Raw genomic sequence first — 26,426 nt, 5'->3', positions numbered from 1 at the left:
GGGTCCCGGAGCCTCCTGGCGGGTGGGAGGGGTGGGGCCGAAGTTGCAGGTTTGGATCCCGCGACTGCGGGTATGGAGTTGGGTCCCGCGGCGTCCCCCGGGCCTTCCCGCTCCTTCAAGGAGGAGCTTCTCTGTGCGGTCTGCTACGACCCCTTCCGCGACGCCGTGACTCTGCGCTGTGGGCACAACTTCTGCCGCGTGTGCGTGACCCGCTGCTGGGAGGTGCAGGTGGCGCCCACCTGCCCGGTGTGCAAGGACCGAGCGGCCCTCGCCGACCTGCGCACCAACCACACCCTCAACAACCTGGTGGAGAAGCTGCTGCGCGAGGAGGCCGAGGGCGCGCGCTGGGAGGGCCACCGCTCCCCACGACTCTGCCGCCCGCACCGTGGCCAGTTCAGCCTCTTCTGCCTCGACGACAAGGAGCTGCTGTGCTGCTCGTGCCAGGCCGACCCCCGGCACCAGGGGCACCGCGTGCAGCCAGTGAAGGACACTGCCCACGACTTTCGGGTAAGAGCGGCAGTGTGCGGGAGGTGGCCGAGCGCGCACGTGGCGGCCGGGTCCCGAAGGCAACTAAGCACCTCTGACCACCCCCCACCCCTGTCCCCCGCCGCTGCAGCCTGCCGGAGCTGTGCGTCCGGGCCAGCCCCTCGTCCTGTGGCCAGGACCCCCTGCGCTCCGATTCGGCTCACCTACAGACGGGTCGACCCAGGGGCCTTGGATGGGTGAAGAGGGGTGTAAACAGGAAGTGTGGGAACTGGAGTTACACGATGCTCCCAAGATGCCCCCCCCCCCCGACTCGCTTCTGAAGGACTTGAGGCTCTGCACCCTCTATGCCGGCAGGGTGTGGCCCGGGCGCGGGTGAGGAGGACAGGTGTGGGTACCGCCCAAGAGTCTTGAAGCTTGGCTCATTCAGGTTAGAGGTGTGGGAGTCCCAGGACCTGGCCAGACATGTGGAGACTCAAGGTCTTCCAAAAGGGGTCACATACTTCCCGGAGCTCGCCCTATGTGTTGTGTAGGAGTGGAGAGGCTTTTGGCTTTGGCTGGCTCGTTTATTCTGGATCCCTCTCAGCACCACAGTGCCTAGCGTTCCTATAGCTATAAAGTGACATCGGAAATACTTTGGTATAGAAGTAACATGGAGACGACTTGGGTATAAGAAGGAAAAATGATCAGAAAATAAGGATTAGCCAACTTAGGAATTTACAGTTTTTGACCTTAGCCCATAGTAAGCCCATGTTTTGACCTTAGCCCATATTTTTTCCATTGTGGTCTGGTATGGTCCTGTGTATGTATCACTTGAAACAAAAGCTCTGTGAAAACGTCTGTTGTACTCTGGCATTTTCTGTTATTTTTATTTATTGTTTTATTTAAAAGATTGCAGAGGGTGTGAAACACGAATTTATTTACTCACCTACTAACACATGGGTCAGACCTCTTGGTTAGCTGGTGGGAAGCTGAGTGTATTGAAAAGGAGGCAGTGTAAGAACCCCTAATGCTTGGTCTTCAGACACTGTTTTTGTTTTGTTTGTTTTGTTTTAAGGACTTTCTTAAGAAATATCGAGAGTTGGTTAGATTTTCATACACATTTAGTCAGAGTTCAGGTGGAGGGGAATGTCATCAGTATGCATGTGTGACTACTATAGTAGCTTGCCAAAAGGATAAGCCTATAACTCCTGTTACCTTATTTAACAGTGGTCCACAGCAATGCTTTTCCCCATTTCCACTGTGGGAGTGCCAGGTCCTGATTTGGGAAAGCTGAAGTAAGTGCTGGCATTCTGGGGGCTGGGGTTGAGGTAAGGGGGGCACCATCGATCAAGTCATGACCAATCAGCATGGGGCTGTCACAAGTACAGATCAGGAAGATGGGTTGGGGTCAAGGCCAGGAGCACTAAGGCAGAACCCCCAGGTCTGGGCTAATCTAGGATTCAAGACAAGTGAGTTGGGTCCCGGGAAGCATATAGGGTCTAATGACAACTTCCTATTCCTTCAGCAGGTGCCTTGTATTGCTGGGTCCCAGGGATACTGCAAGGCATGTGATAAACAACAATTCATACCTTCAAGGAGTTTCAAGCAGAGACCTGAGAGATGAGGAGGTGTTAGTTAGGCAAAGAGAGTAAGAGAGGATGTTTTAGCCAGAGGCAGCAGCATACATAAGGGTCCAGAAGCTGGGAGGCCTGGTTTTCTGGGCCATAAGAGAATTTCCGAGTAGTTAAAATAAGGATGGAAATGCAGAAGAACCCATGAGTCCTGAGGCTTGGCCCTTATGCTAAGGAATATACAGAGCAATAGAAGGGTTTTAAGCAGAGGAATGATGCAATCAGATTGATGGGCACCAGGGTGCTGTACAAGGAGGTAGGGAGTCCAGTCTGGAAAGATCTAAGGAGAGCGCAGCCCAAGTGTGCTCAGTGTCGTGCTCAGTGTCACATCAGTGCGTTAGACAGCTGTGTATCAAGGACTTTTGTGTTGTGTTGTGTTGTGTTCTGGGACCTGTGAGGGGACCTGAGGCCACAGAGTAAGACAGAGCCGTCACCCTGTGGAGCTCACAGCGTATCCAGGCAAGTCAGACAGTCAGTAGACAAGCTGTGCTGGCTGGCTGGGCGCGGAGCAGTCTGGGAGGCAGGAGCTGGGAGAAGAGGCTGAAGGGGCTGCCGTCGTATGCCGTGGGGAGCTCTGAAAGCTTGAAGATGGGGACTTCATGGTGCGATGTGTGCTTAGAAAGATCACTCTGGCAACCACGTAAGAAGTTGAACGAAAGGAGTAACCATGCTAGCCAGCACTTTCGGAGCTCTTACTGTGTGTCATGTGCTCTTGAGTGTTTACACACCACACATTTAATCTTGACAAAACCCCTGTGAGGCTGTGTATTAGTTTCCTATCATTGTGGTAGTACAGTGCCACAAACGTGGCAATTTAAGACAGCACAAATGCATTTTCTCACAGTTTCGGAGGTCAGAAGTCCTAAAATCCAGGTGTTGGAGAAGGGGAGAGAGTTTATTTCCCTGCCTTGCCCAGCTTCTAGAGGCCCCCTCCTCCACCTTTAAAGCACATCATTCCAACTTCTGCTTCAGTTATCCCGTTGTCTTCTCTGACTGACTCTACTAACTTCCTCCTTCTTCTAAGGACCCTTTGATTACATTGAGCCCACCGAGACAGTTCAGGATAATCATCCATCTTAAAATCATAATTTAATAACATCTGTAAAGTCCTCTTTGTCATGTAAATAATACATTCACAGCTTCTAAGTTCTAGGATGTGGACATCTTTATTCAGCTTGCCACAGATACATACTATTCTCCCCATTTTACAGACAGCGACACTGAGTCTCAGGTTAAGTAACTTGTCCAGAGTCCCAGAGCATATTACATGGACTTCACCCTGGGGCCTTGTTCAGCCCCTACTGTGGTCATGGACTTTGAGAGAAACTTCTCTGGTCCCCGGGTACAACTTTCTGAGCTGGCTGTGTATTCTGGGAGCTGTGGGGCAGCGGGTCATGTGTGGATATTTAAGAGGCTTGAGTGGACAAGGACCACTGTCCTGCGTGTGGGTGCCTGCGCTGTGCCAGGCCATGGTGTGTTCGGTAGAGGACTGAGGAGTCCTAGCCCTGGCTTCTTGGAGTCAGAGACTCATGATTGAATACTAATCACAAGGATATTCCTGGGAGGGACAGTACAGCAAGTGACAGGTGGCTGTAGCAAGGCACCTGCTCTTGTGCGGTGGAGAGCAATTTCACAGAGACCTGAAGGCTCCGAAGGTTCACTGAGTGCCGGGGCCCCAAGCAGCACTAGTGGGGCAGAGAGTGTGGTACGTAGGAAGCCAGAGACGTCTGGGCCAGGAATGAGGGCATCCAGGACCGGTCCCAAGGGCCATCCGGGGCATGTGAGAGAGCTGAGATTTTGTCCTAAGGACAGTGGGGTGTCAGGGAAGGAACCGCTGAGATACCAGACAGGCTGGAAATGTTGACACCAGAATGCTGAGGTGCGTGTTGGAGCTTGAAGGGACAGCCTTTGGCCCATGTTTATCAAACTTGAACAAGGAAAGGCTGTTGCAACAATGTGTCTAAGATACATGCCATATATACAAATGCTAAGCTAGCATGAATTCCTCTTGCTTACTGCACATAGAGGCAGTAAAACGACAACAGCAGCGGTTTACCGATAAAGTGCAAAGAAAATCCGTTGAATTCTAGTTGAAATATTTATCACCGGGCCTTCTTTGGCTGAAACGAAAGCACTGCTCTGGGCGGCTGTGAGTCTTGTCTGACAATACTTGTGCCACTCCTTAACCCTCTTCTAAGTGGCTACTTGATGTGCCGGTCTAAATTTCCCTCTTTGCAGATCCGAATCTTTCCTTGTGATACAGCCAGACTTCATTCAGACCTGGCACATCCTTCACCCCATTCAGTGTACTTCTGCTCATTCTATCCTTATGAAGCCAGGACAGTGAAAGTAGTGTAGTTTGACATCAAGTAAATTGTTAACAAATACAGATGCTGGCACTGAAGTTGTAGGAACTGAAAGTGTGTGTCAGCACTGTTTATAAGGTGACTTGAAAAAGGTTTACTGTAGTTTTTTGGGGTGGGGGGTTGTTGGTTATTGAATGAAAACCCTAATTGAAAACTCTTGTGGAAAACTAGCAGATCCCTAAACACAGGCCCAGAGCCATCAGGCACGGTGAAGAAAGGATTCTGTTTTACTAGTGAGAAATCAGAAACTTGGAGAAATGCAGCAGTTCCTGGCATTGGCAGGGAATGGGGAAGGTACGTCTAGGATTAGAACTTAGATTTCCTGACTCCCTGTCCGACGTTTGCTCAGCCTTGCATCATCAAAGCAAGCCTGCCCCAATCTCCTGCCAGGTCCCTGCCTTGTCTAGATCACTTTCTTATCTATCCAGTGGGATTGCCTGAGAGCCGTTCTCTGCCCTCCAGGCTGGCTCCTCCTGCACCAGTCCATTCCCCTTCTGGGGTTCTTCTTAGAATCAGTTTGGCCAAATCTTACTAGGAATGTTCCATGTTGTCCTTAAGTCTACCTCCCCTTACAATTCTTTCCACCCTTTTCCTAACTGTGCCCTCCCATCTGGATCCCCCCCTTATGGGCCAGGCGCTACCATGTCCAAGTTGCGTGGACATTTACTGCCTGCTTGATAAGGCAAGTACCCAGGGTGGGGGGCTTACTGAACACTACTCAGTGAGGGTCCTGAGTCATGGGGCCCTTGCACTAGGCACTGTTGTGGATCCCTGCTTCATGAGGAGGACACAAACACCAAGGGGAAAGGAAGATCAGGAGACTGGGTTGGGGTTAGGTAAGAAAGGGATCTGGGCGAGATCAAGTTGTCTTGGAGGCATTTATGCTATCCGAGTAAGAAACCTGAGGAATTGACAGTAGGAGAGTTAAATAACCCACCCCTGAGTGGCACCTAAGAGTAGTGAGAGTCGACACATGCCTGGCACGCTCTTGGAGAATTTACATTGATTCACTAGTGGAAGCCTCAGAATAGTCCTGCGAGCGAGGTAGTCTCATTCCTCTTGGCCACAGGAGGAGATGGTGCAGAGAAGAGAAGGAATTCGCTCAGAATCATCTGCTGCTAAACGGAGCAGGGATTTGAACTTGAGGGCCCAGTGGCAGAGCTCTTTGCTGCTATGTCTGTCTGCCTGAAAACAAGTGTTTGATATACATGGGGAAAATGACAAGAGCAGAGGCCTAGAAACCTTGGTGATGGACTAGGTAAGCATGGTCAGAAAACTGCATTTCTTCATTTTCACAGTGAAGTTGGAGAGTCTGTAGACGCTTCCAACCTGGCTTGGGCTGGACAGCCCTGGCTGCAGGTGTGTGGTGATGATCGTGGGAAATAGTATTTATTCTTTCTCAATCAGGACTAGAGCCTGATTGCCAATGAGAGAACAAGCTTTTGCCAAAGTCCTCACCAGTGGTTAGTGACAAAGACAAGGGTATAAATCAGGTCTTCTAACTTTCAGTCCAGGAGGCGGTATGGTGTAGTGGAAAGAACATAAGGGTTCAGTGGACTCATTGACTGGGCAGGTTGGTAGCTGAGTGTCCACTTTGTGCTGAACCTGGGGATATGCATGGATAGAACAGTTGCTGCCCTTGCAGGGCAGGTGTCCTTTGCTTCTGTGAAGGTTTATTGAGCATCATTGTGCTGGGCCAGAGGACCTGCCCTTTTTTGGAGCCCACAGCCTTCCTGGGAAAGTGAGGTGATTGATTATCTAGTGGTAATGGGTGGGGTGATAGAGGTGTACCTGGGAGCTATGAGAGCCCGCGGGGTGCACCTGAACTCTACTGGGGAGGTCAGAATGGCTCTCTGGAGGAATTGAAGGGAGCCTGAGCTGCGTTTTCTAAGCCTTGTTGAGATAGTTGGGTGGTGCAGACAGGAATTTTAAGCAACAGCATATATAGGGCCTTGGAAGTCAGAAAACCTGGCTTGGGCTAGACAGCCCTGGCTGCAGGTGTGTGGTGATGATCGTGGGAAATAGTATTTATTCTTTCTCTTACCTGTGCCTTTCCCATTTTCTGTTACACCACACAGCACCTGTGTTAATGGATATTTTGGGCAAAACAATTTTGTAAAATCCTTAGGGTAATAAATACACCCTTGAAATGTGTTGCTTAAGCAAATTGTAGTTTTTTTTAAATAAACGATGTAGACTATAGAATCACATTCTGAATCCTTTAGTGTAAATAGAAAGCTTCCTGTTTTGCATGTTTATAAATAAGTTATCCTGAGTGTTGTAATTTGAAACTAAAATCACAGCTCACTTGCTGTTTTGGGCTTGGGGTCTGGGTAATGCTGTGCATCTGTCCTGAGCCAGTTAGCTCCATCCAGGCTGGGGATGATCTGTATTCGTCCAGACCAGGCTTCACAGCAGAGCCCCCCTCCAGTCAGCGGGCAGCTTCTGCCTGTTCAGCGCACCCTCTGGGCTACATGCAGTCCCTGAATGGTCCGTTTGAGTGGATACACGTATGCTTAGGGTTAAAATCAGAATTATCTAAAGCAAACATGAAAAGTATACTGTTTAGATTCATTTGAATTCATACTGTTTAAATACAGTATTTCCTAGATTAACCACTAAATGCATGGAAAGGGAAAAAGTGGAATAAAACACACATCGTCAATCCCAAAAAAGGGGAAGAGAAGGAAATACTGAACAAGTGGGGCAAGTAGCACAGAACAAGGTGGTGGGTTTAAGTGCAAATGTACCCAGTAATTATGTTAACTCTTCCAGTTAAGTGACAAAAGTCAGCTAGATAAGAAAACAACCCAGTTCTGTGCCGCTTTGATAGGAATCACAAGTAAAACGTACAAGGTGAGGAAGGAGGGAAACTACACTGGCATGATGTGCAGATGATATAATTACATATATCTGCATAGGAATTTCTGTTGCAGAGAATATAAAAAGATGCTACAGATAAATTATGTATATAAATGAGTTTAGAAGAATGCTGGTTGCAAAATCAACTTTATTTATTTATTTATTTATTTTAAAAGATTTTATTTATTTATTTGGCAGAGAGAGATCACAAGCAGGCAGAGAGGCAGGCAGAGAGAGAGGAGGAGGAAGCAGGCTCCCTGCCGAGCAGAGAGCCCGATGCGGGACTCGATCCCAGGACCCTGAGATCATGACCTGAGCCGAAGGCAGCGGCTTAACCCACTGAGCCACCCAGGCGCCTCGCAAAATCAACTTTAAAATCAATTGTATTTCCATATATCAGCAAACATAAAAAAACGCTATAGTATAAAACAATATATATTGTTAATATCTAACAATAAATGTAACAGTGCAGACATCTGACAGAGAAAAATACATAATTTCATTGAGAGATATAAAAGACTAAGTGGCAAAATATACCATATTCATAGATTAAGAGAATCAGTATTTGATGTCCGTTATCTCCAGACTGATCTATAGAGTCAGGGTTGTAATAATCACCACATGACATTTTGTGGAATTTGGCAAGCTGATTCCAGTATTTGTATGAAAACTCAAGAGAGCTGGGCACCTGGTGGCTCACTTGGTTAAGTCTGCCTTCAGCTCAGGTCATAATCCCAGGGTCCTGGGATCAGGTCCCTCACTCAGCTGCCTTCTCGCTCTGCCTGCCAGTCCTCCTGCTTGTGTGCATGCACTCTCTCTCTAAAATAAATAAATAAAATCTTTAAAAAAAAAAAAAAAAAGAAAAGAAAATTCAGCCAGTGATTGCCAGAACATTCTTAGGAGATGTTTAGCTCTTAGTTTATCTTAACAGCTATCAAAGTTAAGACTGTGTGATGTTGGCAGAAGACAGTGGGTCAGGGGAAGAGACTAGAAAACTGAATACATCTGTTTGATGTATGGAAAGATGGCCTGTACATCAGTGGGGAAGGCTTAGTACTCTAAATAATGGTTCTGAGGCAGCGAGCGCCCGGGTCACATCGTTCATGGGGTAAACCACAGGTTATCCACATTGGACCTAAATGAGAAAGAAAGCCGGAAAGCTTAAATAATACAGGAGATAATCTTTGTGACCTCAGGATATGGAGGGTTTTATTTTTTTGTTTTTGTTTGTTTGTTTGGCTTGTTTTTTTAAGCAGTTTGGGAAGGGAGGAGGTATTTTTAAAACAAACCAAAGAGCCCTAATTCTAAAGGAAAAAAAATGATAAATTTGACCATATTGAAATTAAGAAATATAAATGATACAATAGAGTGTACTTATTATACATCTAACCCATGGAAGACATATATTGCACATTTATAATAAATTGCTTCAAACCAGTAGGTAAATAACAGGCATCTCCATTGAAAAATGGTCAAAAGGTTTGAACAGCTATTTAAGAAATAAAGACCCAAATGGTTAATAAACATTTTTCATTGGTATCACGTGTGTGGTATAAACTGGTGCAGTTGCTTTAGAAAACAGTTCGGCATGATCTTTTAAAGTTGAAGATACACATGTTTGTGGCCCATTCCTGTCCCCAGGAATATTTTGCACAGAGACATGTTTTTGTGTGGGCCAGGAGATGTATCTAAGATGGTTCATGCTATCTGTGTTACTTGAAGATTGTAAATGGCCCAGCTCTCCATGAACACCAGAATGGGTAAATGATTGTGGTGTGTTCATACAGTGGCATACAGTGCAACAATGAATGATAAACTCAGATGCAATGCCTGGGTGGCTCAGTTGGTTGGGCAGCTGCCTTTGGCTCAGGTCGTGATCTCGGCGTCCTGGGATCGAGTCCCGCATCCGGCTCCTTGCTCTGCGAGGAACCTGCTTCTCCCTCTGACTCTGCCTGCCACTCTGTCTGCCTGTGCTTGCTCTCACTCTCTCTCTCTCTGACAAATAAATAAATAAAATCTAAAAAAAAAAAAAAAAAGTTTGAATCCTACAAACCTTAATGTCAAGGTAAAGGAAACAAGACACAAAAGAATGCATACAGAATGGCTCCATTAATACAAAGTTAAAAACCGCACAAAATTAAAGTTTACTGTTCAGATTAGGGATGTGTACATGGGTGATAGAACTCTGAAGAAAGGCAGGGAAATGCTATACAAACTTGGACCTTTGTTTCCTCTGACAGGAAGAAGGGGATAAGATTGAGAAGGGACAGGTCCTGACTGTGATTAAAAGGTGTTCTGTTTATAACTACTTAAGGCACATTTGCGTATATTTGAGGCACATTTATGTTTTATGCCAAAGCAAATGCCAAAAATAAGAGATTGAAAGGTGAAAAACAACTCATTGAACCTGAGAGAAATTGAAGGGATTTCATTGAGGAAGGAACGCTCTAGGTAAGTGACAAGAAAAGGCTAAAACTTCTAAAGTTTTCATTTTATAGGTTTTAAGATCTTTGAGGTATAATAGATAACAATAAGAGGCAGGGATCGTAACTGTTCCATTTGAAAAGTTGTAAGCATTACACTAACACTGTACTTGCCTCCCCAAAGGATATACAGAACATTCCTGTCACCTTGGAGAGCTCCCTTCTTCCCAGCCAGTCCACCAGGAGGCAACCCACCTTCTGATTTCTGTCACCATATATTAGCGCTGCTGTTCTTGAACTTCATGTAAATGGAACGATACCATGTATACTCTTGTATCTGACTTCGTTCTGGCAAAACTTATATATATATTTATATATATTTACATATATGTAAACTTATGTCAATATGTATATGCACATACGTATAAACATGTTAATATATACAAGTACATGTATGTATATATTTATATATATAAGTATGTAAATTCATATATATATATATACAAACTTGTCCATGTTATATGTGTCACTAGTTCTTTTGTATTGCTAAGTAGTTTTCTATTATATGAATATACCATAATTTATCCATTTTCAATGGATATTTGGTTAGTTTCCAGTTTGGGAGTAGCCATTAGTCTTTAAAATATGTTGTTTAGTTTGACATTTATGGGAAGAAACTCATTAACATGCTAGGTTATTGAAGGAATTGGGCAAAGTATTGACAGAATTATAAACTTACTCTAGAACTAAAAACTGACAACACATTTGGGAATAAGATGACACTTTCAGAAACATTAAGGGTAGGCAGACAAACATAGTACCAGCTCTCCTCATGAGATAGGATGTGTCTTGTGGCTAAGAACATGGCCTTTATTGTTGGGTACAAATCCTGGCTCTGCTGAAGTCTAACTGTATAATTTTGGCAAGTTACTCAACAACTCTGGGTCCTCTTTTCTCCTCTGTGTAAGAAGCGAGTAGTGCCTGCCTCACAGGAATGTAAGAATTCAGTAACATCTCTCCTGAGTGCTTAATTTAGTGCTGGATGGCATAGCACATGTGCAGTAGTAACTGCTTGTTACTAATGGAATCAGTGGTGGATCTCATCAACTCGCCTCAGAGAAGGGTCATTTGGGGGTTGGTCTTTGCTGCATTACACCAGAACTGTCCAGGTACTTCAAGAATTTGGGAGAGGACAGGGACTGTCCCCCTACCCCTGCCCCCTGCACCACCACTGTCTTCATCTGCCTGTAGATCCCTAGCTGTCAGGGTTGAAGGCAGAGGGCTGGGCTGCATTGTTTTGGGGCCAGCATACCCCCTGGGTAATATGTGTGGGCAGTTGCTTCACTCCTTTCATCCATGCTTATTTGGCAAATCAAAATTGTTTAGAAATTTATTATATGACTTTGTAACAGAACATCTTTTCCCACAAAACATAAGGATGATATTTCACTGGCCTTGTGGGATATTCATACCGATTTTATTTTGCTTTGAGGAGACACTTTAGAGATGTCATACTACAGAAAACAAAAAGATCTTTTATGTATATTCAAGAAGATCATGAAAGTGGCCAGAATGAGTAGAAAAGAAGAAACCTGCAGAAGATAGAGATCGTTATTTTCTGGAGTACGGCAGTTAAAAGAATGGGCTGCGGAGCAGGACAGACAGCCTCGTTATTGCTGCAAAACAAATTATCTCCAAAAATAGTGGTTTAAAACAAATAACTATTACTTCATGGTTTTTGTGGGTCGAGAATCTGGGCAAGACATAGTTGGGCGTATCTGCCTCATACCTCTCCCGATGCTCTGGTCTCATCTGAAGGTTCAAGTAGGCCAAGGTTACCATTCGAGCTCACTCAGTCGAGTGGCTGCTGGTTGGAGGCCATCCTCAGTTCCTAGCCCTGTGGGCCACTCCACAGGCCGGATCACAATGTGGCAGGTGGCTTCCATCCAGCTGAGCAAGCAGTGGGTGGGTGAGAAAGGATGTGCACAGGCTTTTAGTCACCTCGTCTCAGGCGATATCCCTTTGCTGCTTTTGCCACATTGTGCTGGTTTGAAGCAGCTCAGCACATCCAGCCCATGGGGAGCAGATTCCACTGGGGCATGAATCCCCAGAGGTGGGGACCACTGGAGCCATTCTAGAGGCTGCCTCCTTCAATCTGCCCTCTGTTCCCCAATGGTTCCTTTTCCCCTAGCATGCAGAATACACTCACTCCTTCCCAAGATCCCCAGTTTCTTACCCTGTGACAACATTAGCTCCTGATTCTTGTCATCTGAATCAGGACCAGGTGGGGATGAGGCTTTTGAGGACAAATCTCTGTTACCTATTGCTGTATAACAAATGTCCCCCAAATTTGGAATCTTAAAGCAGTAGACATTCCTATCTTACAGGAGGGAAGGATCCTGGAGGCTGCCTACCACCACTGTCTAGGTTCATGTCCTTATCCTGCCACACACTAGCTGTGTGCTCAAGGGCGAGTCACTTCCTTTTGTGTGCTTTTGGGGTGTGTTTTTTTTTAATTTATAAAATGAGGCTAATCATATTACTACCTAATATGGATAGTGTGATGATTAAGTGACGTAATTTGTTAAGTAATTAGCACATTCCCTGGCAGATAGTAAATGCTCAATAAATGCTAGTCACTTGTAATTCATGCCACTAGAATTGTTACTGTTTTTCCAAAGAAAAACTTGGTAAGCTTTCTCAGAATTATGAGAGAAAAGGATAAGGATGGAGAGAAATGGATAGGCCTTGAATACAAAAGGGAGGAATCCAATCTCAAACTGGTAGTGGTTCTTCAAGGAGTCCAAGGAGATCAGAGCACTAACAGTTAAGTTTAAAAAAACAAAACTACTAAACCAAAAGGATTTGATTAAAGCATATTTTTTGTGTCCCGTGCACTGATGGAATATTGCAATAAGATAGGGAAGTGGGGAGACAGGTAGTTTAGATAAGGCCCTGTAGGAGTAACTGATCGACCTGGAATCAGACCTGTCCAGTTTAGAAAGTCATCAAGAGAACCTGTGAGCACATGGTCTGTATAGTGGCAACAGCTCAAGGGTTCATGGACAGCCTGGACTAGCTGTAGGCTGGAGCGGGATGCCTTTCTGAGCTGTACTGTGGCTAGCTTGAGAGGGAATGGGTCATTTACCTCCTCCACCATGTCTCCCCATCTGTACCAGGTATAAAGCAAAGGGGCCAGTTAGAAGGGTTTGAGAGCCTTCAAGCTAAAAACCAGAGTCAAGGTTAGGGTTACGCCCTGCAGCCTGTGGATGGACGGGTTGAGTAAATGTGGTTGAGCTGTACCCACACTGAAGTGGGACTCCAGTTGTAAATGGAGTATGTCCTCCCCCTGCCTGGCCTCCAGCCTTAATGTTGCTCCTTCTCATTCCTCATGGCAGGCCAAGTGCAGGAACATGGAGCACGCGCTACGGGAAAAAGCCAAGGCCTTCTGGGCCATGAGGCGCTCCTACGAGGCCATAGCCAAGCACAATCAGGTGAGTGCTCTGGCTGGGCTGGGAGATGAGGGATACCTGGGGCAGCGGGGGAATTGGTGGGGGGGAAGGCTAGGGTGGGCGGGCCCTGGCTGTGGCTCTTGACACAGAATCAGCCTTCTCTAACCCTGAGGATCTAGCATAGTCCTATCCTAGATAGCTGATTGTGGTGGCACTGCCATGGCCTGAGTGGCTGGGTGTGACCTACCATCAGCTGTGGGAAGGGGGAACTTTGCACGTGCTGCACTTGACCATCTACCCAATTGCTCATGCCAGTGACGACCTGGGGCTCTTTAGTTACTCGTCTTCCCCTCTTCCTCCCTGGGTCCTCTCCCTCAGCAGTCCTGGCCTCTCTAACTGAAAATACATCACGTCTGCTGGACGCTCTGTTTCCCCTGCCACCCTCAGTCTTGGATGTGTCTCCATTGTTCCTCACCTGGCCTCCTACTTGGGCCCCAGGCTTTCACTCTTGTTCTGCAGTCCATCTCCACAGAGTGGACTGATCTTTCTGAAAAATACATGGATTGCATCACTCCTTTGCCTAAAACTGTCAAGAGGCTTCATCACCCTTGCAGTCCAGACTCCTCACTGTGGCCTCCAGGGCCCTCGTCCAACCCCTGCCTGGCCCTCAGCTTCATCTCCTCCCACGCTTGGCTCCAGCCACATTGGCCTTCTTTCTGTCCCTCCAGGAAATTACATCTTCTCAGATCCTCCCATAAGGAGCAGCTTGGCATTAAGATCTCTGTTCAGACATCCCTTGGGTGAAGTGTTCCCTGATCTCCCTCCCCAAGTAATTCTCCGCTTTACTTGCACTCATGTCTCCCTGTTTTTGATTTCTTCAGAATATTTCGTTACCTGCAGTTAACTTTATGTTACTTATTTTTTTATTTGCTTCCAATAGAATATAATGAAGGCTACATTAATATGTGGAGAGTTCTTGGCTCATAGTAGGTGATCAATAAATGTTTGTAAATTGAATGAAGGAACTGTCTCCCCTCTTTCCCCACCCTCCTTGTTTATACCGTATCATCCTCTCGCCCTCTGAGTGCTGTGTGCATCGGCAGCTGGGTTTCCGTCGGGTTGTACTGGCTTTGCTCTGTCACTCCCTGGGTGAGTGTTTCTACTAAGTACTGCTCAGCTAAGAGCCCCCACCCCCACCCCCGGCCTGGGCTGCCTGGCGCTCCCCGCCTGTGCCCATGTGCCCATGGGAGGGGACCAGGCTCGGAAGGTGCCTCACTAATCTCTGGCCAGTGACTGTCCCCTGAGCTGCAGAGCTGGTGGAACAGCAGAAGGATTGTGAAATGTGGGTGACCAGGGCAGTAACTGCAAAGCAGAACTGCTTTCAAAGCCAGACCCCAGTCTCCAGGCCCATCCCCACCCCCTCTAAGCTAATCCCTCCATCTGTAAAAAGAGGACGATTCTGTCATACTAGGAAGTTTATGAACATTCATTTGGGATAATGCATGTGCAGTGCCCAACAGAGAAAAGCTCTTCACCATTTTTCATGTCTTATGGACCATCGAACTGTGAGCGGCGGTTTTCACTTTTTCAGTGAAACCTTACGGTACATTGTCAGAGCCATTGCACCGTTGAGCTCCTGGTCCAGACACTTAGCTACTGGCCTCCGCATGGCAAGTTGCTTTACCTGCAGGCGCCGTGGAATCATGGAGCTTCACCTCTGTCACTCGAGTTCCTTTTGTGGTCAGCCCTGTTCCCCTGGCTGGCCTTGTGCTGGACTGCGGTGGTGGTGCCTGGGGCATGTCCTTATGGCCAGGTGATGGCCCCTGTCTGCCTGGCCCAGGCACTGTGGCACTCTGATGTGGCCCCAGGTGAGGATTCCAGGGTTTCCAGGTGAGCCCTGCTTTTCCCCTAAACCCAGTCAGTGCAGGTTGATGAGGGAAGTGGAGGATTTGAGATTTGCCCTTTTGATGGGAGGTTCCAGATTGCCAGCAGGAAGGGTGGCTGAACTTGACTTTGCACTGGTAAGGTTTTCCTGCCTGCTGGTCTTTATCTTCCTGTGCGACAGAAATCATCCTGGATTTCACTGCCTCCCACCGTACACAATCAGTCTCTTGAGCCTGGTATTTCGACAGTGCCATCTCTTCTCATTTGAATCTCTTTGTTAGTTTGTACACTGTTTTACAAGTACAAAACCATTTGTGTTTCTTCTGTGAATGTTTTTTTTGTTTTGTTTTTTTAATATCTGTCTTTTCCCTTGGTGGATTTGTAAGAGTGCTTTGTATGTTAAGAAGAAAAACAGTCTGTTACATGTTACTTACACATATTTTTCCCAGTTTGTCATTTCTTTTCCAGTGAATCATTTTTACTTTTTTGGGGTCAGTTTCATTTTTTCAGTGACTATTTTGTCATCACACTGTGAGAGCCGTGAACATAAATTGAACTTTCAGTCTGGAGATGAGATTTGTGATTGTTACAGCACAGATTTTTTTTTTTAAGATTTTATTTATTTATTTGACAGACAGAGATCACAAGTAGGCAGAGAGGGAGGCAGAGAGAGAGGAGGAAGCAGGCTCCCCGCTGAGCAGAGAGCCCAATGTGGGGCTCGATCCCAGGACCCTGGGTTCATGACCTGAGCCGAAGGCAGAGGCTTTAACCCACTGAGCCACCCAGGTGCCCCTACAGCACAGATTTTGAGTTGTTTTTCCAGTGGTCCTCTTGGAATTGTATTTATGTATTTAACTTTATTGGTAGTCTCTTACCATTTCAAAACTACTTCTGTTAATGTCTATTCAGTGATCTCATTTTTCTTTGAGGCTTCTCAGTTTTGTTTCTTTTTTAAAAAGATTTTATTTATTTATTTGACACAGAGAGGGAGCACAAGCAGGGGGAGTAGGAGAGGGAGAAGTAGGCTTCCCGCTGAGCAGGGAGCTGGATGCAGGGCTTGATCCTAGGACCCTGGAAACATGACCTGAGCCAAAAGCAGATGCTTAGCCGACTAAACCACCCAGGCGCCCCACAGTTTCTCAGTTTTTTATTAGAAAAGGTCTTTTTCATTCCAAGATGAGTACTATTTCTCTGCTTTTTCTTTGAGTCCATTTATGGTTTTGTTTTAACTTTAAAAAAAAATTTCTTAATAAAAAATTATTTGAGAGAAAGAGAGGGAATGAATGAGAAAGCATGAGTGGGGAGAGGGAGAAGCAGACTCCCTTTTGAGCAGGGAGCCCCGTGTGGGGCTCGATCCAGGACCCTGGCATCATGTCCTGAGCCAAAGGCAGATGCTTAACTAACTGAGCCATCCCTGTTACAACTTCTTTTTTTAAAGGTTTTTGTAGTTATGATAGGGGTACGCATATTGGGAATGATTCCGCTTTAAAATAAATACTTCTTCTCTTCTTTTGGTAAGTCTCTGGATCAGACAGTTTTGAAGTCCCAAGATGGGAAGGCAGATAATTGTTAAAAGTCATTGTTATTTGCAACAGTTCATTTCTGTGATTCAGGATTTCCCTTGCTATGGTGCATAGAACCAAGGTACAGAATGTTGTGTGCTGAAGATCTAGACAACATGTGTCATCGATAAGCAGATTTGATTGATTTTCTTAATTTATCGAGACAATCTCATTACGCTGTGTGACTTTAAACTTACAGATTTATGCTAATAAAACTGCATCTGTATGTTACCTGTTGGGGTTTCACCCCTGGTTTCTGTTGAAAAGAGAGCTCCATTGTTTGAATCCTGAGAGCCCGGAGGCCACATGCTGCCTGAGAGGGTCCCTCCGAGCCTGAGCCTGGGCCCGTCCTGCTCTGTGCTGTAGGTGGAGGCTGCCTGGCTGGAAGGGCGAATCCGGCAGGAGTTTGACAAACTCCGTGAGTTCCTGCGCGTGGAGGAGCAAGCCATCCTGGACGCCATGGCTGAGGAGGCGAGGCAGAAGCAGCGTCTGGTGGAGGAGAAGATGAAGCGGCTGGCGGAAGACACAGAAGCTCTGGCCCAGGAGATCGAGCGGCTGCAGGTGGAGATGAAGGAGGATGATGTTTCTTTTCTCATGGTGAGGGGCTTGCCGTCTGGCTTCAGGGACAGTGGGCAGGTGTTTGGGAACCCATGGGGAGCTGGAGGCCACCAGCCCCCACCTCCGCCACCCCCTAGTCTTCCCGCAGGGTTGGGGTGCTGGGCTGGAAGAGTACCCGGAGGAGGTACCCTGCTTGTCAGGAGGCCAAGGGGACTTTCAGCAGAGCGGACGGAGTTCCTAGGGGCCTTCTCGCTTCTTTCTGCCCCTCTCCTTTCCTTGTCCCTCTCCCTGCCTCCCGTACTCTTGCTCGCTCTCTCTCTGTTTCTTCTTTCTCTGAAACCTCAGTACAGCCGAGTACCTTGTAAACAAGGTGGAAAAGTTGCAGAGGTAATGCTGGAGACCTCTGGGTCCTCCCACAATTAACACCTTGTATCACCTCCTGGCACGTTTGTCCGTAGCAACCCGACCTTGGTGCATTATAATGAGCTAAACTCCAGACTTATTTAGAGCCCATCAGTTTTTGTATTACTATCCTCCTGCTCCAGGATCCAGTCCAGGGACCCACATCGCACTTAGTCGTCCCATGCCCCAGTGTCCACTGGTCTGTGACAGTGTCTTACTCTTGTTTTTCATAACCTTGGCAGGCCTGAGGAGTGCTGATCAGGTAGCCCGTAGACTCTTCTCTCACTCTGGTTTGCCTGATGTTTTGTTCATGATTAGATGGGGGTTAACGGATTTTACAAAGAAGACAAACTAGAGGGGCACCTGGGTGGCTCAGTGGCTTAAAGCCTCTGCCTTCGGCTCAGGTCATGATCCCAGGGTCCTGGGATCGAGCCCCGAGTCAGGCTCTCTGCTCGTCAGGGAGCCTGCTTCCTCCTCTCTCTCTGCCTGCCTTTCTGCCTACTTGTGATCTCTCTGTCAAATAAAATAAATTAAAAAAAAAAAAAAACAAACAAACTAGAATATTCTAAAATTATACAATTATTTTAATTCTTAATTTAAATATGTTTTTATGTTCTCTATTGCTCTCTTAAGAAAAGGATGACTCTATTCTCTCTTTTTAAACTTATATGTTTAGTTCATTTTCTTTTTCTCTTTTTATGTTTCTCACACCTGTGCCCCCCTCCTGCCCACCCCCCACCCATGAGTCTTATAGGAGATATGTCTGTAACTGGAAAGCTAGTTTGGAAATCAGTCAGGATAGTGAACTATCTTTTTCACTTAGAGAACAGCTGAACTCTCTGGAAAGGAGAGACTTTGTAGAGTGGATTGAGAAGGGACAGATAACAGCCTGCATTCGGGCCAGTTGTCACATCCTGGCTGGTGACTCCTGTGGGTTTTCTGCCTCACACAAAGCTTTGAATCCTGGTATCTCCTGTCTCCAAAATGCCCCTGATCATAAAATCATTTGGTGGGTTCTAAAAGCTGATTATCTGCTGTTTCTGTTTAGGAAATTGGGAGCGGCCAGGACCCACTGTGCTTTCAGGGATGCTTTTATGACTTTTTAAAAATAATATAACAGCTTTATTGAGATACAATTCTCACACTGTATAATTCACTCACTTAAACTGTACAGTCCAGTGCTTTTTGCTCTGTTCATAGAGTTGTGCAGCCATTACCATGATCAACTGTAGCACATTTCATCTCCAGAAACACAAACCTCATACCCTTAAGCTATTGCCCTCCTGTGCCTGGCCCCCCCACCCCCCTACCCCCCACCATTAGCCCTCAGCAAATGCTGATTTCCTTTCTGCCTCTAAGGATTTGCCTTGTCTGGACACTTCTGTAAACGATTTCCATCAGTAGAATCGGATCGCAGCCCTTTTGTGACTGGCTCCTTTCACTCAGCATGTTTTGAAACTCCATCCTGTCGGAGTGTTTATCAGGCATGGCTGAGTAATACTCCCTTGTACGGATATATTACGCTTTATGTGTACATTCATCAACTGATGGACGTTTGAGTCGTTTTTCTGAGCTGTTACAAATCACACCACCGTAAACATGCATGTGCAAGTTTTTTTGTAGACACAGGTTTTCCTTTCTCTTGGGTATGTGCCTAAGAATAGATTCACTGAATCACATGGTAACTAATAAGTGTTACTGTTTGAGGAATTGCCACATGGCTTTCCAGGCGACTCCACTGGTGTTTATAGTCCCTGAGCAGTGGATGAGGACTAAATTTCTCCTCATCATTGCCAACACTGGCCTTTTTTTCTTTTTTCTTTCTTTCTTTCTTTTTTTTTTTTTACTAGCCATTGCAGGGTGTGAAGTGGTATCTCATTGTGGTTTTAATTTGCATTTCTTTGATGGCAATGCTGTTGAGCATCTTTTTGGGGACTTGTTGGCCATCTGTATATCTTTGGGGAACTGTGCATTCCAGCCCTGTGGCCATTTTTAAAATTGGATTGCTTGTCATTTTGTTGTTGAATTATATGAGTTTTTACATATTCTGCATACTAGACCTTTATCAGATACATGATTTATAAATAGTTTCTCCCATTCTTTGGGTTGTTATTGTTGGTAGCTTCATTGAAGTACAGAAGCTTTTCACTGTGATGGAGTGAAACACAGATTAGCTGTGTTTTATTTCCTGTTGGTGCTTTTCGTGTCATGTCTAAGAAACCATAGTGTAATCCAAGGTTGTGAGTTTTATAGGCTTAGCTCCACATTTAAGGTTTTGAGTTAATTTAAAAAATTTTTTGTATATGGTGGAAGGTGGAAATCCCAGGTTCATTCTTTTGCATGTGGATATCGAGTTGTCCCAACATCATTTGCCAAAGACCATTCTTCATCGAATGACCTTGGCACCCTATAGAAAACCAGTTGACAGTAAATATAAGGGTTTAACTTCTTCCAGTGTCTTTCCTTATGTTAATACTACACTGTCTTGACTACTATTGCTTTTAATACATTTTGGATTCAGGACATGTGAACCACCAACTTTGTTCTTGTCCAAGACAGTTCTGGCTATTCTGGGTTCCTAGAATTTCCATATGGATTTCAGGATCAGCTTGTCACTGTCTGCAAAGAAGCCAGCTAGAATTTTGGTAGGAACTTTATTGACTCTGTAGATCTGTTTGGGGAGTTTTGCCATCTTAACAATGTTAAATCAGAAATCTCCTGATCCATGAACATGGGATATAGGACTCATTTTGAGGTCAGAAACTTATGTGTACATGTGGTTTTGTTTTGTTTTGTTTTGTTCCCTGTATTTATGTCTCTGTCTTTTTTTCTCTGTTAGAAACACAAAAGCCGAAAACGCCGGTAAGTTGCCAAGACTGGTGGAGGGGAGGGGAAGAGCAGGCAGAAATCCCAGGGGTGCCAGCCAGCTCCAGTGGCTCCAGGGCCAGGCAGGTAATGAAGCCAGCTGGGTGTAATACAGTGGGAGTGGGGGGGGGGGGACTGGCCAGGGTGAAAGAGCCCTCTTTCAAGGCCTTCCACTTGGATTGGCACTGGTGAAGTGTTGTTCTCCTGAGTGTGGAAAATGACCACCCACTATGTGGGGAGAAACTGTGTCATCCTGCACACTGCTTGTGTTTCTCAGTGGGTCCTCCCAACACCTAGGTTTATCTCTTGATTAGCCCCTACCTCCGAGAGTCTCAGCACACACCGGTTTCTGTTGTTGTCTTTTGGGTTCATGGTGATAAACTCCATCCCAGTCAGAGCTGCACAAAGATGGAAGAGAATGTTTAGGAGAGTAGTGAGTCCTGTCACTGGAGGTGTTGAAGCAAAGGCCAGTGATACCTCCAGACATTGGGACTAGAGGACCCTTAAGGTCCCTTCTGCCTCAGACATCCAATGAGCAGATTCTGCCCACAAGGATGGGCCCTGTGTCTGAGAACCTCCTATCCTATTTATATTTATCCCAGCGGGGGCAGGTTGGGCCTGCCTTTTCAATCCTGAGGAGCCGTGAGCAGCCTGGTTGGCCTCTGGCTCCTCTCCTGTCAGAGCCCAGCCTAGGTCTGTCTTGGGTAGAGTGACCAGGAATGAGCCCTGTTGCCTGTTTCCGGCTGACCCTGTTAGGCCCAGGATGCATGGCTCTGGCCCTGCCCACCTGGCCCAACTCTCCTTTCCCAGCCTCTTCTGCACCATGGAGCCGGAGCCTGTGCAGCCTGGCATGCTCATTGACATCTGCAAGTATCTGGACTCCCTGCAATACCGTGTCTGGCGGAAGATGGTCACGTCTGTAGAATCTGGTGAGTGGGGCGTGTGGACAGGGGTTCCAGACTGGGGCGGTACTTCCTACAAGCCTCGTTTCTCCCAGCTTCCCACCCCATTGGAGCTTCTCTAGCCCCTTTCACACACAGTTCCCTTGGTGCCCCACCTCTCCCTGCCCCACCGCTCAAGCTCTCCTGGTACACCCCTTCCTCTTTTTGGGTCCTGACACTCGGCCACCTCTGGAGAAAGAGGAGCTGGCTGCCATCTCTCTCCAGAACTGTAATCATATTGGATGACAAAAGTGCTGAGCGTTTGTGTCCCCTTCTAATTCATATGTTGAAACCCTAACCTCTGATGTGATGGCATTTGGAGATGATGGGGGCCTTTGGAAGGTGATGAGGTCACAAGTGTGGAGCCCCAGGATGCGGTCAGTGCCTTGATGAGGAGAGGCACCAGAGAGCTGGCTTTCTCTCCCTCCCTCCCCTTTATGAGGACACAGCAGGAAGGTGGCCATCTGTGAGCCACGAAGAGGGCCTCACCAGAACACAACTGTGCTGCACCCCAGTCTCAGACTTTGGTCTCCAAAACTGTGGGAAAGACGTGTCTGTTGTTTGAGCCTGTAGTCTGTACTATTTTTGTGCAGCAACCCAAGCTGACGGAGACCTCAGGATTTTTAGAGCTGTTAGTGACCCAGAGGAATGTTACATGCTTCTCTCAGTCATTGAGGGAGTTGTGTGAGCACCGGGGTCCCTGCTTCTGTGAGTTTCCCTGGCTGCCGTAACAAAGGACTGCACGCTGGAGGACTTTGGGGAGAATGGAGGCACCGCTGGCATGGCAGAAGGGCAGCCTATGAGATTTGCTGATTTTTTCCCACTTCTGCCTCTGCTCTCAGTGCCTTTCAGCTTCGATCCCAACACCGCAGCCGGCTGGCTATCTGTGTCCGATGACCTCACCAGCGTCACCAACCATGGCTACCGAATGCAGGTGGAGAACCCGGAGCGCTTCTCCTCAGCGCCCTGCCTGCTGGGCTCCTGCGTCTTCTCCCAGGGCTCCCACACCTGGGAGGTGGACCTGGGGGGGCTGCCAAGCTGGCGGGTGGGTGTGGTGCGGCTGCGCCAGGACACTGGCGCTGAGGGCCACTCACACAGTTGCTACCACGACACCCGCTCGGGCTTCTGGTACGTGTGCCGCACACAGGGGGTGGATGGGGACCACTGCATGACCTCGGACCCAGCCACGTCACCCCTGGTCCCGGCCATCCCTCGCCGCCTGCGTGTGGAGCTGGAGTGTGAGGAGGGCGAGCTGTCCTTCTACGATGCTGAGAGCCACTGCCACCTCTACACCTTCCACGCCCGCTTCGGGGAGGTGCGGCCCTACTTCTACCTGGGGGGCGCACGGGGGGATGGCCCCCTTGAGCCTTTGCGCATATGTCCCCTACGCATCACCATCAGGGAGGAACTGGATGGCTGAGGCCGACCAGGAGCCTGGCCACTGCTGCCAGGGACTTGCGTCGTGGTCCTGTTTTCTTTCTGTCCCTCCCTCTCAAGCTGCGCTCACTTCTGTACCTCTGAACCGTTGGCCTCCTTGTCAGGATCTTCCCTGCTGATCAGTCTTGTCCTCCTGTAGCTCCAGGCCCCAAGCTTCCTCCTTCATTTCTGAAGTCATCCAGGGGACACCTCATTCCCCAGAGCTTTGGCACCTTCCGGGTGTGGATTTTCTAAACCCAAATGCCAGGATGTCTGGGGATAACACTGACTTCTATGGATGGGCCTGTTTTAACATGTGGGTCTTAGTATCTGGGTATGGTGAGGCCAGCAGACCAGGAGAGCCTACCGTGGGAAAGAGTTTGTTATTTACAGTTCCCAAGAAGCACCAGAGCCACTGAGGAGGCAGAGAGAGTTGAGGGAGCACGAGGTGGGAGACTTTGTTACAGTTTTAGTGACAAGAACAGGCTTGGCAGGGGCTCTGAGTAGACAGGTTTGGGATCTGCTAGTTGGAATAATTTTGACAGGCTCTGGGGCGTAGGGGCCACCCCCAGTTGTTGGGGGACGATGGGACTGGGGGACTGGGGGCCATCTGGAGAGGAAGCAGTGGCCCTGCGGGTTAGAGTCCTATGAGAGCCAGGTAAAGGAAGTGGGTTGGGGGTTTAGTGGTCGGTTTGCATATGAAAGACGTGCTCCAAGTAGTTGGTTGTTCTCTCCAGAAATTGGCTAGGGCCAGAAGGAGCAGTTTCCCTGTGGTCAGAGTTTCTACAATACAGATAAAATCTGGTTCATACAGCACTGCTGCTGTGGCTTTGGAGCAGGGCCGGGGCCCCAAACTTGTCTGTCACTTTATACCAGTATGTTCAGACCTCTCCACAGAGTCCCCTCGCATCCCCCAGGGCAGAGGCAAGGCTGCCTGCAGGTCAGCTCTGATTTATCTGTTGACCCTTCTTGGACTATTTCCAAATAGTGACTGTTTGGACTATTTCAAACGCGTTTTTAAAAACTGCAGTTTAGACCCATTCCTGCTATGGGCCTCCGTTTCCTCAGCTATAGAGGAGATAGGAGGACTGGAAAATTACGTCCTATAGATGCTATGAAAGAAACAGCTCAGATTCATTCTTATAAAGTAAAGAGAATGGAAGGAAAGAGGGGTCATTTTCAGTGAAGACGTAGGAAAGGGAGGAGATGGTCCTGGGGAGTGGTGGTGGTGGGGGGTCCCTCGCTTAGCCTTGCTGGCCTCCGCCTGCTCCTTGCTCTATTCCCCTGTGTGTTTTCATCCTGATTTCTTCTACCCCCACCCTACCATGCCTCCGGACCTCCACCTCCACCTCTTCTTCCTCGCATCTGCCTGCAGAGGATTTTAATTGTCAGCCATCCCGTCCCAGGAAACAGCACAGTGAAAGGAACTGGCCTGTAGGGGTGATGGTGTTCTCCTGGGGGCATGTTCCCATCCGGAGGGCTCATGTTCTTTTTCTCCTGTCTGTGCCCAGGTTCACAGAAAAGGGCATTTTAAACAGAAAGGACAATTCAAAACTGTGATATGTGCAATTGGTAGGGGCCACAGGGAGGGGCGCAGTAGGAGATGCCACCGGGTGGGGGTACCAGGTTGGAATGTTGGTAGACTGGTGTGCACAGGTCCTGTCTGAAGGCACTCGGGCTAAGGGTGCTCAAGGCACTTTGGCGGCCAATGTGTCTGAGACCAGTGTGCATTCTCTAAATATTTATCTAGCCCATCAAATACAATCTCTAGGATAATCCTGATCTGAAATTATTTTGTTAGTTATTATAAACTTTTAAAAAAGTTTTTTATTTCCAACTTAGATATTGGAAGGAGGTTTCTGAAAAGGATAATTTGGATAGCCTGGAGCTCTTTTTTTAAAAAAATAAAAATGATATTTGAGCTAAAACCCACTTTTTCTCTGGACATTTTCCTTTCCGTGTTCTCGTAAGCAAAAGTTGATCCATGACAAAGGTTCATCCAGGTTGCAACATGTATGTGACCTTATTCCCTTTTATGATCAGGTACCATGCCATTGTGTGGACATATAACGTTTTAGTTATCCATTCTTCAGCTTATGGGCATTTACATTGTTTCCATTTTTGGCCATTACAAATAATGTGTGGACGGATGTTTTGTGTGGATGTATGTTTGCCATTCTCTTTGGTATCTATCTACCTAGGAGTGGGTTTGGTGGTGCATGCATGAAATCTGTTTAACCTTTGAGGAGCTGCTAGGCTGTTTTTCAGGGGAGCTGTGCCATCTTGTATTTTCATCAGAGGTGCACAAAGATTGCATTGTTCCATATCCTTGTCCACACTTGTTACTGTCTTTCAGCCATCCTTATGATGGTGAAGTGATACCTCCTTGTGGTTTTGATTTGCATTTCCCTGATGACTGATGATACAGAGCATCTTTTCATGTGCTTGTTTACCATTTTTGTATCTTCTTAGGAGAACTGCCTTTAGATCCTTTGCCCATTTTTGAATGGGTTACTTGTCTTTGTGTCATTGAGTATAAAAGTTCTTTATACATTTAAAATACCAGTCCCTTTTCAAATACATCATATACAATTTTTTTTTTCTCCCATTCTGTGGGTTGTCTTTTCACTTTCTTGGTGATGGCCTTTGAAACACAAAAGTTGTTAAACTTTGATGATGTCTAGTCTTATTTTTTCTCTTGTTACTGTACATCCTAGAAATCTCCTTCCCTTAAACCCAGGTATCTCAGTTTGGGGGTTTTGGCTCAGGAATGAGGCAGTTCGCCTGTTGACAGAGAGCCCTAGTACACAAGCATCCTCTTCTGTTGAACCCTCTCCCTCCCTTGCCTTTTGCTTTTGCTCATCCCCATGTCAGTCTCCTCCGTTTACTATAAACAGGCTGAAGACAGCAGTCCACTAGGCAGCCTCCCCTTCTCTGGCTTCTCTCACCTTCGGTCCATCTTGTGTGTTGATGCCGGAAGCGCCATCCTTCAGTCTCGCCTCTCACCCAGGTGATACCCCCCTCTAACCTGCCCCAGGCCCTTTCTCCAGGGCGCAGTTAGGACCTCATTACCCAGCTCTGCCTTTGTTACCTGGAGTTCCGACCTTTACACACATGTAGCTCCTGCCAGCCCAGGCTTCTTGTGACATCTTCAGCCCACTGCCTGGCTTCACACAGCTGGCTGGGTCGGTTGGTTGGTTGATTTGTGTTTCAGCTGGCCATTTTAGCTGGAATGTCCTGGCATCTGTTAAGCTGCCAATTTTGGTTACATTGTCCCTACCGTGTACGTTCTGTGTCTCCTCGGGCACACACTTTACTTTCCTGAGCTCATGTCCTCATCTGTAAATATGGGCATCATCCCCACCTCAGGGCTGTCCCACCGTGAGCACTTGGGGATGGCAACCGCTGGAAGCGTGCTTACCAACACCGAAGGAGCTAACCTGAGGTCCCCTGGTTGCTCTGCCTGGCTTCCTGTCCCTGCCATGTCAGCCACTGATTATTTTTAGGTCATGATGTTATATTTAGTCACATTGGCCCCCTCCTTCCTTCCGCTAGTGGAGGATGAAATTTGTCTCAACAGAGTTTCATCATCTGTGTGT

At 47.2% G+C, this 26,426-nt stretch overlaps 1 protein-coding gene across 1 annotated transcript; it reads left to right on the top strand.

Annotated features, from left to right (window-relative positions):
* TRIM35 (tripartite motif containing 35) lies at positions 1-24,755 on the top strand. The gene is made up of 6 exons (XM_059176404.1): positions 1-507; positions 13,146-13,241; positions 17,012-17,242; positions 20,445-20,467; positions 21,281-21,399; positions 22,254-24,755. Exons 1-6 carry the CDS (start codon positions 73-75, stop codon positions 22,829-22,831), a joined length of 1,482 nt encoding a protein of 493 aa, XP_059032387.1. The 5' UTR covers positions 1-72; the 3' UTR covers positions 22,832-24,755.
* Positions 24,756-26,426: the final 1,671 nt, after the last annotated feature.

Source organism: Mustela lutreola, chromosome 1 (assembly GCF_030435805.1).
Source record: "Mustela lutreola isolate mMusLut2 chromosome 1, mMusLut2.pri, whole genome shotgun sequence".
NCBI lineage: Eukaryota > Metazoa > Chordata > Mammalia > Carnivora > Mustelidae > Mustela > Mustela lutreola.
This window is presented reverse-complemented; position numbering and strand designations above follow the sequence as displayed.